Source organism: Equus quagga, chromosome 9, assembly GCF_021613505.1.
Source record: "Equus quagga isolate Etosha38 chromosome 9, UCLA_HA_Equagga_1.0, whole genome shotgun sequence".
Taxonomy (NCBI): Eukaryota; Metazoa; Chordata; class Mammalia; order Perissodactyla; family Equidae; genus Equus; species Equus quagga.
This window is the reverse complement of record NC_060275.1, coordinates 41,283,513-41,298,167: the sequence shown is the minus strand read 5'-3', so window position 1 is coordinate 41,298,167 and position 14,655 is coordinate 41,283,513. Positions and strand designations below refer to the sequence as shown.

The window sequence follows — 14,655 nt, the reverse complement described above, 5'->3', positions numbered from 1 at the left end:
AGAGAACATCTATGTTGGGACCAACGATTTGATTCAGGCTACGAGAAAAGATCTACTTTCAAAGGAAAAAAACAAAACATTGAACAGATCAATTTTTCATTTTTACTCATATTCAAATATATATACTAATTCGAATTATTTCTGGATTATAAATAACTACATCTTCTCAATAGACTGCACAAAGAAAATATAGTATAGGTAGCTTTTCAAAATTAAACTCATTTAAAATTAATGTGAGATTTTTCCTAAAAGCTTTCATGCAGTGCATGTAGGTGTGAAAAAAGCTAGAGTACATAACTCTCTTTTCTGCAGGACTGCTTAGAATTTAATGTGCTGAAGGTAACTGTGATACTCCCAGACCAGAAATAGAACGTAGTAGTTCCCATACTTTGTTTGACCTAGATCCCTATTAGCATTTTACATAATAAACTACAGTAAAACTTGATGAAAATTCTGTTTACAAGATGCAATTTATTTTAGTAGTTAATTCAGAGTCTCCTCCTACTAACATCATAAAATAACATATAAATTATTATATTAATACATATATGTGGTACCTTAAATGAAGCAGTTAGCTATATTTTATTGACAACCATAACTTTGTGGTCCTAAGATTAAGATCCTAAGTATGTACAAGTGGAAAAGGAAAGGCGCTTCAGAAAGTTTTTAAAGCCCAGTTAACTTACTTAAAATAAGCAATAAATTAGCAAGATTATTTATAAATGAACCTTGTCTGGTACTTGTCAACCAAGAATTACAAATATTGTACTAAAATGCAGAATATCATATTCAATTTCAGTATAAATTTTTCAGTCATAATTTTTGAATTCTTATGGATTCATCCTACTTCTATTTACTTTTAAAAAAAAATTTGTATTGAATCATGCTAGATACACAGGCAAATACAAATATTCAACTGAAGGTTAAAAGGACCAAAAAACTTTCCAAGTGTTCTCAAAAGATTTCCCAATATTAATAATCAGCTTTTGTAAATGCTAAATTCAAGTGTGTCAATGACTATTAGTTAGAAAAATAAGACATCTACTAAAATGAACAGGTGGAAACAAGAGAGTAAACTCTCTCCTTAGCAGCTTGTCAACTTAAATAACTACATATAACAATCACAAGATAATAGTAGATCTAGAAGGGTTCCATGAACTTAAAGAAAAAAAAAGTAAGCTATGTTAAACATATATCTTGTAGTTTTACTCTTCAAAAGTTTGTAAAGTGTATCAAGTAGGGTACCAAGAAGAGCAGCTTCACACTAAAATCCTACTCTCTTTACAGAATACATGACAGAATTCAAGAGGCTTAATATCCAATGATGTGAAAACACTGGTCTTTAATTTCCTCTATGTCTATAAAAAGACAATAGTCAAAAAATAGAATAGCCTAAGATGGTTTCTGTACTGGCATCAGACATAATCACTGGTTAGAATATATTTGGTTAGAATTTAATAAACTTGAATCAATAAGAGTAAAGAAAAATACACAGGGTACAACCTAAGAATTATCAAAAGAAAACACATTAGAAGGGAACAAAGTTGTTTATTTTTGAAGGAATGGCAGAATTTAAAATAATCCAAATTATTCGTCCTTCCATCTGACTAAATGCCTTTATTAAAGATATATTAAACCTATTTTAAAAATACCTCATTTTCATTCATTTTATTCTACAGAGATTTAATTATTAGTTTTCTAATTGTTTATCAGCGCTATAGCTTTACCTGTGTGACATCCAGGAAGAGCACCAATGCCATCTACTGCCATGGAGCCCTGAATAGTGCCAAGATTATAAACAACTCCCAGAATATGCAGCTCCCCTATGTGATGGGGAAAGAGCTTTAGTCTTGCCTGTGGAGACATTTAAGTCACTCTTATTATCTGTTTTCACAGTATCTTAAATAGTGCAATACCTAAACTCTGTAATGTTGCAGATACATAAACTCATGACCTAAACTTTTTAATTGTTGATTAATTTCTCTTATTGGAAAGCATTTTCTTCAAAAGAAAATCTCTAAATTCAACAATTATAGGCCTGGGTCCTTACCAATAATTTTAATAAAAATAAAACTATTCTGGTCAACCAAATATAGTATGAAATTACCACACTGACTCCAAGAAAAAAGCAAAAACTTTTCACCAGGCTTCTTAGGAAATTAACAAACCAAACACCACTGCAAAACCTACTTTTCCCATCAATTTCCTCCTGTGCAATTCCAGTTTCCTAATCTTCCCAATCTTAATTTTTAAGAAAATTAGAATATAAAACAAATTGAATAAACTGATTTTCAAATTTGTTTTCATCTTACTTTTAGAAAGGCTTAAGACAGAAAAATAATTACCACTTTCGATTCTTCACTATTAATTACGAATTCTGAAATAACTTCAGTTCCAATCTTTTCTGGTTCATCTGTTACCTGAAAAATAAATTACTTTGTAAATTACAGATTCTAATAAATAATGTATCAGATTATTAATATTCTTATATATCAATACTTATGAACAATAACAATAATTATAGCTAGTACTTACACGGCTCTTACTATATGCTAAGCAATACTCAAAGTGTTTTATTTTTACCCCTGGAGTAGAGCCATGCAGTAGTAGGCACTTGATATATTTTCATTTCGTTTAGTCTTAACTCAATTGAGGAGGATAAGTGACCTACTCAAAGTTGTAGCCACCAAAAGGATGAAACCTCAGGAAATAAAGTTTAGCTGCTGATTGCCAACAATGGCCAAAACGGGCCATTTAATTTAATCTTGCACTAAGAACAAATTTCTCCATCTTTTACTCTGACCAGGCTCTTTTCCCAAATTGGCTAATTACACATAGAAACAGTAATGGTAGCCTAAGAAGGATGCATAAAAGACTGGTGGACAAAGGCAGTGGGAGAGAGCAAAAAAGGCCTTCTTTCCTCCAAATCAACGCCATCTGTAAAAGACTACAGTCTTTGGTCACCAAAGCCAAGCTAACTGGCTCACACTGGGGGTAAACTTGATCCTCTAAACACTTTTTTACTTTTACCATAAAATTAGTTATTTGACACAAGAAATAAAAATTACATTTCCCTAAATTCCAGTTCAGCATCTTAGTCCATTACCAATAGAAGCTCATGAAGAAATCCAAAGAGTTTGAGATTTTTAGAAAAAATTTCATTATACACAATGAAAATTTTCACTTAACTTTAATAAACCTCCCTTAAAATCTAATATATTGAAGAAATATACTTAAAAAACTAGCAAATCTTTAAAAACTTTTCCAAAAGTGAATGATTCATATTCTTCTAATTTGTATTCCAGGCACCCAAAAATCATTGGAAAAATTACCAAGGTTGCTAAAATTCAAGTCAGAATAGAGCCTAGGGAATCTCAATCTTTCAAATTATTCACAATGAGTATAAATAATTACAAAATGTTCTCAATGGATTTAACCAGCAAGATTTTAAATAAGGCAATCTTTAAAAAATCAAAACACTTCAAGAGAAATAGTTTAAAGTTAGTACAGCAGACATCTTTCAAGTTCACAGATCAGCACAAAAATATTGGGATAGTTCCCAGTTCAAAAATAATTTTTACCACATTATTAAAGTATACAGCAAGGTAGTATAAAGAACTAAAAGTTATATAATAGATATTGGTGAATAAACTAATAACTAACTAGGCAAAAAAATGTACTTGTCTAAGATATTTGTTACAATCAGCTGGGGAACAAAAATTAGTTGTTCAAGTCATTCCTGCTTCAAAAATAATAGTCTTAGATCTTACTATAGACATGGATAAGAAAAGAAAAAAAGTACGTATGAAGAATATGAACAGACAATTCACAAAAGAAATACAAATACAAGAACTTAAACTTCACTAGAAATCAATGAGATGGAAAAGAAAATGCATTTTTTTTGAACCCATCAAATGAACAAGATTTTTTTAATAAATAAGAATGCTTAATCTTGCAAAGATGAGATACTCAACCCCATATGCTGCCAGGGAAAAGCTACTAGTATAAACTTTTGGGAAACCAATAAAGTATTAAAATATTTATTCCCTAGAATGTTGTAACTTCATGCCTAGGAATCTTTCCTACAGAAATAATCAGAATAAAAAACTATACACCCAAATTTTCACCACTGACTTATCATGATAGTAAACAAATAGAAACTTTCAAAACAACTACCAATGGAAAGACAGTAGAATAGCTTATAGATCATCCATATGATGTAATATTATGCAAAAATGAAATGTGAAGATACTTTAATATCAAAATACGCATATAAACACAGAATAAAAAAAGCAAGATACACAATTGAGAGAATCCCATATATGAGGAAAAACATACAAATGGAAATGACTGGAAAAACATACAGAAAGTGTTAAAGTGGTTATTTCTAAATACCGAGAAGACAGTTTTACTTTTAGTCCTTATGTTCTTCTGTATTCTCAATTTTTCAACAATAAGTATGTATCATACTGTTTATAATTAGGGAAAATAAGCATAAAAAGAGTAAGTATAGCTCACTGAACAGAAGAAGTTGAAATGTTATTATAGCATCTGTTAGGCTATTACCGAAACATGCTTATTACAAATACCTTTTAATAACTTACTAGTTCTTTAACTTCTTCATTATCCTTTCCACTGAAATCTTTAGGTTGAAACTTCCAGAGCAATGACAAATCAGTCAACAAAAGTGGAACCTTCAAAGGGTTTCTAAAAGCCACTTCTACTGTTATGGGTTCTATAAAAGAAAGGCCTAAATTAGTAACTTTAATAAACCCTTAACATCATCCTACACTTCAATTCCTTGAACACACCTTGCTTTCATAGCTCTGCATTTCTGCCTAGACTGTCTTTTACCACCTTGTAAATGTCCATTTACTCAGGATTCAGTTTTAAAATTAACTTCTCTAGAGATTTTCCCAATTTCTCTGTACTAAAGAATGTCATTCTCTCTTCTATATTCTAAGAGCACATTGCATATACCTGTATTAGAGCCCCCATTGCTTGGTTTTATAAATGCAGCTCATTAAATTATGAGTTCCTAATTTACTTTTGTATCCTCAGCTTTCAGTGATTTCTGGCACACAGAAATTTATCTTGAATCTGCTGTAAGTAAAACAAATAAACAAAAGAAAAAACATGAACAAAAAGTCAAGTATTTCACCTTCTACAACTGCAAGGGGAAATCTTGAATTATCTGAATAACTGTTCAAACAGTATTGCGTGGGATGGAAATTGGATGGAATTACTCCTTTGTTAACCACGGCTACAACTTGTTCCTCAAGTTCTCGCCACTGCTGAGAGGATTCAGAGTCATATTCTTGATCAAGACTTATATGAGTAGCTGCTTGCTTTTCACCTAAAAACAGGTGTCAAAATTAAATACACATTTATTAATACCTGACCTCAAATGAAACATATTTTAAATAAAAATCTAAAGTATCCAAATATATATACATATACACTTGCTCTTGCCTATTTCCAATTATATGAGAGAAAAAGATCATCTTATTAACCCTAGTCTAACTGGAAGTTGCTTATAATACTGATGCTCTTTTCCTCCTCATTCTGAAAGAATATATTTTCCCCAGTCTTCCACAATTTTATATGAAATACTGCAAACATATGGAAAAAGCATGGAGAATAACAAATACTTGTGTATTTAAATTTAATGTTAACTTTTGCTATATGATCCCAAATATTTTTTTTTTAAAGATTTTATTTTTTCCCTTTTTCTCCCCAAAGCCCCCCGGTACACAGTTGTATATTCTTCGTTGTGGGTCCTTCTAGTTGAGGCATGTGGGACACTGCCTCAGCATGGTTTAGATGAGCAGTGCCACGTCCACACCCAGGATTCGAACCAACGAAACACTGAGCCACCTGCAGCGGAGTGCACGAACTTAACCACTCGGCCACGGGGCCAGCCCCCCAAATATTTTTTATAAAATAAATGTCACAGTTGGTATCCTCTATGTAACCCTCCCCAACCCTACTGCTCTCCTTCATCTCCACTGGCACCACTTCTCCCCAGAGCTATTCCGAAGTTAAAGTATAGTGTTCTCATCCATATTTTTTTTTACTTTACCACATAGGAACGTATACATACAATGCACAGAATTAGTTTGTATGTTTGAAATTTATATAAATGAAATTATATTTGATGTATCATTCTGTAACTTTCTTCATTCAACATTATGAGTATTATCCATAGTGAAACATGCAGAACTAGTTTACTCATGTCCTATAGCAGAAATCCATTACATGAATATACAAAAATTTATCAATTCATTCCCTCCTATGGTTTCACTTTTTTTGCTATTAAAAATAATACTGCTATAAACATTCTGATATTTTTTTTTTTTGACTGAGGAAGATTCACCCTGAACTAACATCTGTGTCAATCTTCCTCTTTTTTGTATGTGGGTCACCACCACAGCATGGCCACCAAGTGGTGTAGGTCTGCACCTGGGAACTGAACCTGGGCTGCAGGAGCAGAGTGCGCCAAACTTAACCACTAGGCCACAGGGCCAGCCTTAAGTATTTTTAATAAAATACTAAATTAGATCTCAAGGAGAAACACATTAAGCTCAAATATAAAAATGCTTAGAATTACAAAGTTTACTTTAACATGCATCAAGAGCCTTAAAATAGTTATACTTTTGGCCCAGTACTCTCATTCTAAGGCTCAATCCTAAGCAAATAATCCTTTTAAAAAGTCTTACAGTAAGAACAGTAGAATATTGGCAATACTTCTCTGCTTCTGTGTACATGTGAAATTTCAGTAATAAAAAGACAACAAATTTTATCCACAAAGACGTCCATCACAACATAATTTTATATAAGCAAAAAGATGGAAAACAGTCTAACTGTATAACCAGTTAATATTAAAATACTTTATATGCACTGAATGAAATATCTTACAGCCATTAAAAATGCTTATCGGGGGGCCAGAAGGCTGGAAGGAAAAACACTGAAGTAGTGGTTATCTTCAGGTGACATGGTATAAAGTTGCTTATTTTCAAATTTTCTTTAATAACCAAACATTATTTTTTAAATGGAGAAAGAAAAACAAAGTAAAAAAAATAGTCACCAGGTAACAACTTTACTAACCATCTGCTGGTCGTCTGTCGTGGCCAAAGAAAACCCGTGTTGCTGAACTGTTAATATATGGTAAAGGAAGCTGCGGTAAAGGACCATCTGGTGATAGCTGACTTACGTTCTAGGAGAAACACAGAAGTAAAAGAAGAAGAATTTTTGAGAAAACTCTATTTTTTGCCTATTTGCTTCTTCATTTTTTAATACACAAGGTATCAAAAAACGTTAAGCTAGAATATTAAGATAAAGAATTACTAAGTTTTACTTAATACATCAGTGTATAAAATTTCACAACTGGGAAGAACTTTACATCTCCTTTATTCTGGCCCAAGAGAATCTTCCTAAGCATACTCTGCTACTTAGCTCTCTTTGAATGCTAAACTTCAAACATCATTTTGGAGTGCATTTTGCTTCCTGTGACTCACTACAGCACCTGATCTGCCAAAATTCTAACACATACGATTTCAAATCAATACAGTTATAAAAGGGTACTTATTTTCTGCATGACAGATACAATAGTCACTATTCATAGGCTTTGAGGAAAAAATGACTTTTCATTTTTCCATAAAACAATGCTTTTTATTTTCTATCCTCTAGATTAATGAAATATTTTTTCCTTCCATTAATTTTTCTGGGTTACTCTAGAATAATCTGTCTATTTCCCCCAGATCCGTACCTCCTTACCTTTCAAAGGGAAAAGAGAGAATGTACTTTTTCCAAAGGATGGTAAAAGGACTCTATATGTTATAAAATCAGTTATGATTCAAAAAAAACACAATGAAGAAACAGTCCAGAAAGCTTGTGGCATCTTTTCCTTTTTTAAGATTCCAAGAACAAACCACAAACCAAGTATTTATTAGAATATTAAAATTCTCTTTTAAAGAACTGTGGAAGGGCAATGCAAATCAGATCAATGACCAAAAAGCCTAGCCGGCCACATTTTATTATGACAGATAATTACATATATTCCAACAAAACCATTTTATTAGACTCCTACTAGATAGTACTCAACATGCTTTTTGCTGAAAATGCTGATTTAAATATAATTTTAGTATCTACACCTGAAAATAAGTATTTACCTTGTAAACATAAAGATATTCTCTGAGAAAGGCCCCTTGTTGAGCAGCAGATTGTTTACTTTCATTGATTAATATATGCCTAAAAGCAGACACAGCATTGTCCAGCTGCCTAAGAGTATAGGACTGGCGCCCAATAGTGAAGTTGATGTGATCCTCTGCAAGAGACCAGCCTTTTCCTTTGTAAACTTGCATGGCTTGACAATAGCAGCGTAAAGCATGCTTTTTCTGTAAGAAAATAAAACAGTATTACAATCCACATTTCTCTTGGACTGGAAAAAATAAATATACACACACACAAGTAACTTGTACCTAGTTTTTCCTCTAGCAGAAACTAGAATGATGAGGAAAATGAAATTAACATTTACGAAAACTCCTTTGCAAGTATTACTAAAAATCAAGAAGTCCTAAAGAAAGGCAAGCAGCTGCTTTATAATAATGACTTCTCGAAAAACCATCTGGGAGATTCCAAAGCAGTAGTATACGGAGTCATGGACTACTCAGAGGCTTGGTTGTTACTTGTAACTAAGAGCTATCTTATGAAGTCTCAATTTTGTTGTGGTCATCCCTCTTTATATCACTGCATTAGGCTGAATGGAAATACTCTGTATGTGCTAAAACCGCATATGTGAGTGTACAGTGTATGTGTGTATATATATTTATATATGTAGACACATTTTTAAACTACTGTTTTGTTTGGTAGTGACAGAGTTTGGAATTCTTTTCTTTTGCCCATTCCTGCATCCTGCCACACTCATGAGTCGACTTTTGGCATTAATTACATAACACTGCCACCCCCTGAACCCAGACAACCTCCATTTCAAAAATGAGATTTGGAGGGGCCAGCCCCATGGCGTAGCAGTTAAGGTCACAAGCTCCACTTTGGCAGCCTCGGGTTTGCCGGTTCAGGTCCTGGGCATGGACCTATGCATCACTCATCAAGCCATGCTGTGGCAGGTGTCCTACATTTCAAGTAAAGGAAGATGGGCAAGGATGTTAACTCAGGGTCAATCTTCTTCAGCAAAAAGAGGAGGATTGGTGGTGGATGTTAGTTCAGGGCTAATCTTCCTCACCAAAAAAAAAAACAAAGGGCAGAGGAATTTGGTACCAAGGACGAGGCTTCTCTTCATTAAACCTTCTGCTTCAGAGTATACTCTTGTACCCACTTCCCTCCCCAGGCCAGATTACACACTTTGTATCATGTATAGCCAAAATTGTTTGTTTTTTTAAGAAATGTTTTCTTAATAAAGATATAATGAAAGCAAATCAAAATCATGTGCCACCTGACAGCATGCAATAAGAACAACACACAAGTTCCCTTTTGTGATAATCCTACAAAGATACCTGATTTGAAGCTCATCATGAGAAAACATCAGACAAACCTAAATTGAGGGACACTTTATAAAATAAAGGTCTGTAATCCTCATAAGTGTCCAGGTCATAAAAGTGAAAGAATCCTTCTGAACAGATTTTTCTGCTATAAAGGACATTTATGGGACAACTGTCCAAACCTCAATGGGGTCTGAGGATTGGATAGTAGTACCGTATTAGTACTAAGTTCTTTATTCTCATTGTTGTATAATGGTTATACAGGAGAAAAGTTCTTGTTGCTATGAACTAGGAAATACGTCCTAAGGTATTTGGGGGTAATGGGGCACGGGGTGACAAATTAACTCTCAAATAACACAGGTAAGCAAAAGTTTCTGAACTGTACTTGTAACTTTTCTGTAAGTGTGAGATTGCTTTGAAATAATTTTTAAGTGATGTTCCTTTAAAAAAAAAACCCTAATCTTCATATTGCATTTAGTAAGGGAACATAGATACTGAGTTAAAAACTGAGAGATACAGAAAAACAAGTGAATGTGTCTAAGTATCGAGTTCAAGTGAATTTTTGAGCATTTCTTAGAAAAGCATCTAAAGAGATTTAAAAGGTAACAAAGATTTAAAGTCTGTCCTTTAAAGAAATAATAGAAAGACTATCCCGGATATACTGGACACAAACACATATACCTTCTCCAGCACTTTCTTAAATTTTTTTTTACTTATTTTAATCTTTTATAATGCTAGTTCTCTTTTTTAAATGCCTTTTACTTACTGATATTTTTAATGAAAAAAATTGAACTATAAAAATTTCCGGGGACTAGATAAGCAATTCAGCGTGAATTCTCAATCAATGAGGACTGAGAAATGGCAGTACTATATATGTAATCTACTCTATTGTCCTCACTCATCCCTGCCAATACATGCACCTGGTTTTTAATGGAAATGTCATGAAAAGTTGGTGCTTCTCAGAAACAACTTGGCCTCAATCAGAATTGTGTGAGCTCTAAGTGCCCTACTCTTCCAAGGAAGATAGATATTCTTGACCAGCTTCAACAGGACATGTATCTGCTTTTCTAATCTGCATTTCTAGTCATGTTTTCAGGATTCTACATACTGTCTGAGAAAGACTTCCTGAGCTCGGGGAATATAGAGAGTGTGCAAGAAATAGCAAAACCAGCTATACTGGAATCATTAACTCTATGAGATAACCACATTTAAAGGGATGATAATTAGGCTAGCTAGCAAATGTACCTCAACCTACCAGAAATGTAGCATTTTTAACTTGCTATGCATTTCCTAGAAGCAATATGCCCTATAATTTCAGAAGGTAAATACAAGCAGCTGTTTCCAGTTCCCATGACATCATCATTCTCACAAATGAAACCATTCACAAAAGTGGACAAAGGTGTGGGAAAAGGATGACATTTTTAATAAGAGACAACAGACCATTCCTAATGGGATATATAATTTTCCTTCTAAGCAAAGGAAACCACATGCTTAATACATTTTGTAAATTTTTTAATAGAACACTTTTAAGCAAAGATAAAAACGGGACAACATGTTTCAGATGCATCTGCACTTACTATGAACAAGGGCTGTGAAAAATGATGGCTACAGTTTTTAATTTTTTTCCCCACTTTAGAGCCTGCGAAATTCTAATTCATGGGTACATCAGTTATTATAAAAACATTTAATTTTATAAATATTTTTATAGCTTTATATTTAATATAAAGCAAGTTCACAAATTTTGTAACTTGCCAGTTTCCAGAAACAGAGAGAGGAACTCAATCTTGAAATGTTAGTTTTTAAAATTATAGCATTTTTACATGAAATTGAGAGTAATTTTTGGACACTTTATTTCTTTGTACCTTTGAAATAACACATAATTTAAAACACTGGCAAGATTTGGTTAGCACAGACTTTGAGAAATTTAAATATGTTCATAAAAATTCATATTAACTGAATAAAAAAAATACTCCACCTACTAGTGGACAAAAAGCTCCTTTAGAGATAGGACATGTTGGTTTTATGAGTGCATGCTCAGTTCCTAGCACAGCCCCTGGAATCCAGAGATGACTGTTCAATCCACACTTCTGTGTGCACATACAGTAAACCACCATCTCACTGCTGCTACCACTCTGCCTCCAGCAAAGCGCCAACTAACGTTTAAAGGGACAGCCAGGGCTGGAGAAATCTCTCTAAATTAATAAACATCTCTCAAACCAACTGATTCCAGGAACAAGAGACAGAAGACCTCTACTCATTAAATAATAAGTACATAGCATCATAAGACACTCTGAGAGACCAGAGAAGACCAGAGCTGAAAGAGGAAGAGTTCAACCACTGTCAAGAATAGTCAAAATTGCATTCAGTGTATCTGGCCTTTCATATATATGATTTGGTTTAACATGACAAAAATTTGGGCAAAATTCCAAATTTTATAAATAAAAAAACTGAGGCTCAGAGAAGTAACCTGTCCAAAGTCAAGCTGTGGGTAAAAGATCAAGATTTGAACTCAGATTTGTCTAAATCCAAATCTCATGCCCTTACCAGAATAACACTTTATCTGGGAAGAAAATTTATTCCCATTTTTAGGATTAACTGTAAATCATAAAAAATTGACAAATAACATACATTTATAAAATAAATAAATTATAAGAAATAAAAATTAAATAATTTGTTATAACAAATTATTTTCTTTTTAAAGAAAATGCACTCACCTGCCCTGCTTTACTAAACCGATGGCCTGCCAGTATCATATGAAACGCATATTTTCTAACCATGGGACTCTTCATGTTTATAAAGCAATGTGCCGCCTGTTCCAAAAGAAGTGCACTTCGAAGATCAGAATCCTATTGAAGGTTTAAAAGAAAAGAAGGTTAGTTTCATAAAATTTAAAGAGAAAAGATAATTGGTGGAAAAACATCTACTTTCTTAAAATAATACATAATCATAGTCAAGGTTTAACTTAAGAGAATCTGAGGATAGAGATCAAGAGGCAAGCCAATCCTGATGATTCTTTCTTCCAATAAGAACAAATTTTTTTTAAATCCTTCAAAAAATTCTCTAGCATGAAATATTTACTTTTGCTTTTCATAAAGCCAAACATCTGCTTATGATACGCACCATGTAATAAATCTCTGAAGAAATGTAATCTGTTTTCAAATGGCAAAAAAGTACAAAAACTGGGAATTTAATACAGGTATACTTATTAAAGATAAACCAGAAAATAGAGCACCAAAAAAAATAAGATTTACACCAATCTAATTGCTTCTGGAAATTAATCTGTGACATCCAATAACATATTTCCATCCATCCAAGACAAAAGGAAAGATAAAACAAACTGTGTAGAGTATGAAATAATCCAATCTACTACTTTATCCTCTATAAAGCTTTATTGTATTTAAAAAGAATTCTCAATTTTTGCTATAATTTAAGAGGGCCAAAATAACTGCTCTTCATTAACAAGTTCAGAAGGCTTCCCTTTCAAGGATTATAACCTGCTATTAGTAAATGGTAGAACTCAAATTAGTGTCCACTTCAACCAACTCTTACAACAGTGTCTACAAAAAACACATACTGCATTTACATCCTCATCCATAAGGACAACCTTTCAACTGAAAGAGCCACCATCACTTTACAAATAACTGAGAAAGTACTGAAGGTTGCTGATCAAGTATCAACAACATTTTCACCAAAACTTTCTCCAGGTTTTCAGCTATTCTCAAGCTGAACTTACCATGCCCTTCCATGTGTTCTGCTGCCATTATTTTCCCCACGGAAAGTTGAAAACAGAAAACATTGACTTTAAATGCAATAATTTCAACAAATTATAGTTACATCAAAAACCATTCATAGACCACTGATTATTATAACTATCTCTACAGCAATCATAAAATTCTATTAGAGCAGAAAAGGATCTGACGAAACAATCTAGAAAGCATTCAGTAAATGGCAGGTATTATTACCTATTTCAACCCCCTCATGACAAAAACTAAATGATCAAATGATTTTCCTAGTAAGATCCAAAAGCTGATTAGTGGAAAAATCAGGAACATATAATTGGCAAGTGGTTCTTAACCAAGGGTTTGTATAAGAATTACTTGGGAGAGTTAGGGAGCTTATTTTTTATTTTATAGAAAATGTTTTGTTTTTAAAAAATTACTAACATAGATTCTCTTCTTTTTCAAGAATAAATGTTTGAAGGAAAAAAGTGAACATCCGGCGCCAGCCGGGTGGCATAGTAGTTAAGTTCACACACTCCACTTCGGCAGCGTGGGGTTCACAGGTTCGGATCCCAGGCACAGACCTACACATTGCTTGTCAAGCCACACTGTGGCTGCATCCCACAAAAAATAGAGGAAGACTAGCACAGATGTTAGCTCACCAACAATCTTCCTCAGGAGGGGCCGGCCCGGTGGCACAGCTGTTAAGTTCGCATGTTCCGCTTCTTGGCCGCCCGGGGTTTGCCAGTTCGGATCCTGGGTGCGGACATGGCACCGCTTGGTAAAAGCCATGCTGTGGTAGGCCTCCCACATATAAAGTAGAGGAAGACGGGCACGAATGTTAGCTCAGGGCCAGGCTTCCTCAGCAAAAAAGAGGAGGACTTGGCAGTAGTTAGCTCAGGGCTAATTTTCCTCAAAAAAATAAAAAAAGACAATCTTCCTCAAGCAAAAAGAGGTACATTGGCAACAGATGTTAGCTCAGGGCCAATCTTCCTCACACAAAAAAACTGAACATCTTTCTTTCTCATTCCATGTCTCATATGATTTGCAAGAAGTAACTATTGTTACAAGCTTAGTATTAGTGTGTGTCATTTCTGTCTCTCCATATTTTATATATATGTCATATTTGTGCTTATATACTAAATACATTTTTAAAAAATACACATACTTTTTTATACATAAGTTGTATCATATAGAGCATTCTTTACCTTGCTTTTTTAACTTAATATCATGGACATCTTTCCAAGACATCTACATCTCTCATTTCTTTTGAAGCTACAGTGTATTCTTAATATAATTTATTAATAGAGTCTCCAATTGATTAATTCTGCTTCATACTTTTGTGACTACAAAAAAAGTTTCAATAAACACCTTTGTAAAAACATTTTTGAGTAATTATACAAAGATTTATATTAGACACATTTCTGGAAGTAGAATCA

At 33.4% G+C, this 14,655-nt stretch overlaps 1 protein-coding gene across 1 annotated transcript in view; it reads right to left on the bottom strand.

The window, feature by feature from the left end:
- TRAPPC8 (trafficking protein particle complex subunit 8) overlaps nucleotides 1-14,655 on the bottom strand; it is an 82,664-nt gene that overhangs the window by 30,629 nt on the left and 37,380 nt on the right. The window contains exons 12-18 of the mRNA XM_046671554.1: nucleotides 12,212-12,343; nucleotides 8,172-8,396; nucleotides 7,108-7,216; nucleotides 5,162-5,356; nucleotides 4,605-4,735; nucleotides 2,346-2,420; nucleotides 1,728-1,854 (exon numbers count right to left, since the gene is read on the bottom strand). Of these exons, the coding sequence (XP_046527510.1) occupies nucleotides 1,728-1,854; nucleotides 2,346-2,420; nucleotides 4,605-4,735; nucleotides 5,162-5,356; nucleotides 7,108-7,216; nucleotides 8,172-8,396; nucleotides 12,212-12,343 (994 nt within the window). The remainder of the gene's footprint in view (nucleotides 1-1,727; nucleotides 1,855-2,345; nucleotides 2,421-4,604; nucleotides 4,736-5,161; nucleotides 5,357-7,107; nucleotides 7,217-8,171; nucleotides 8,397-12,211; nucleotides 12,344-14,655) is intronic.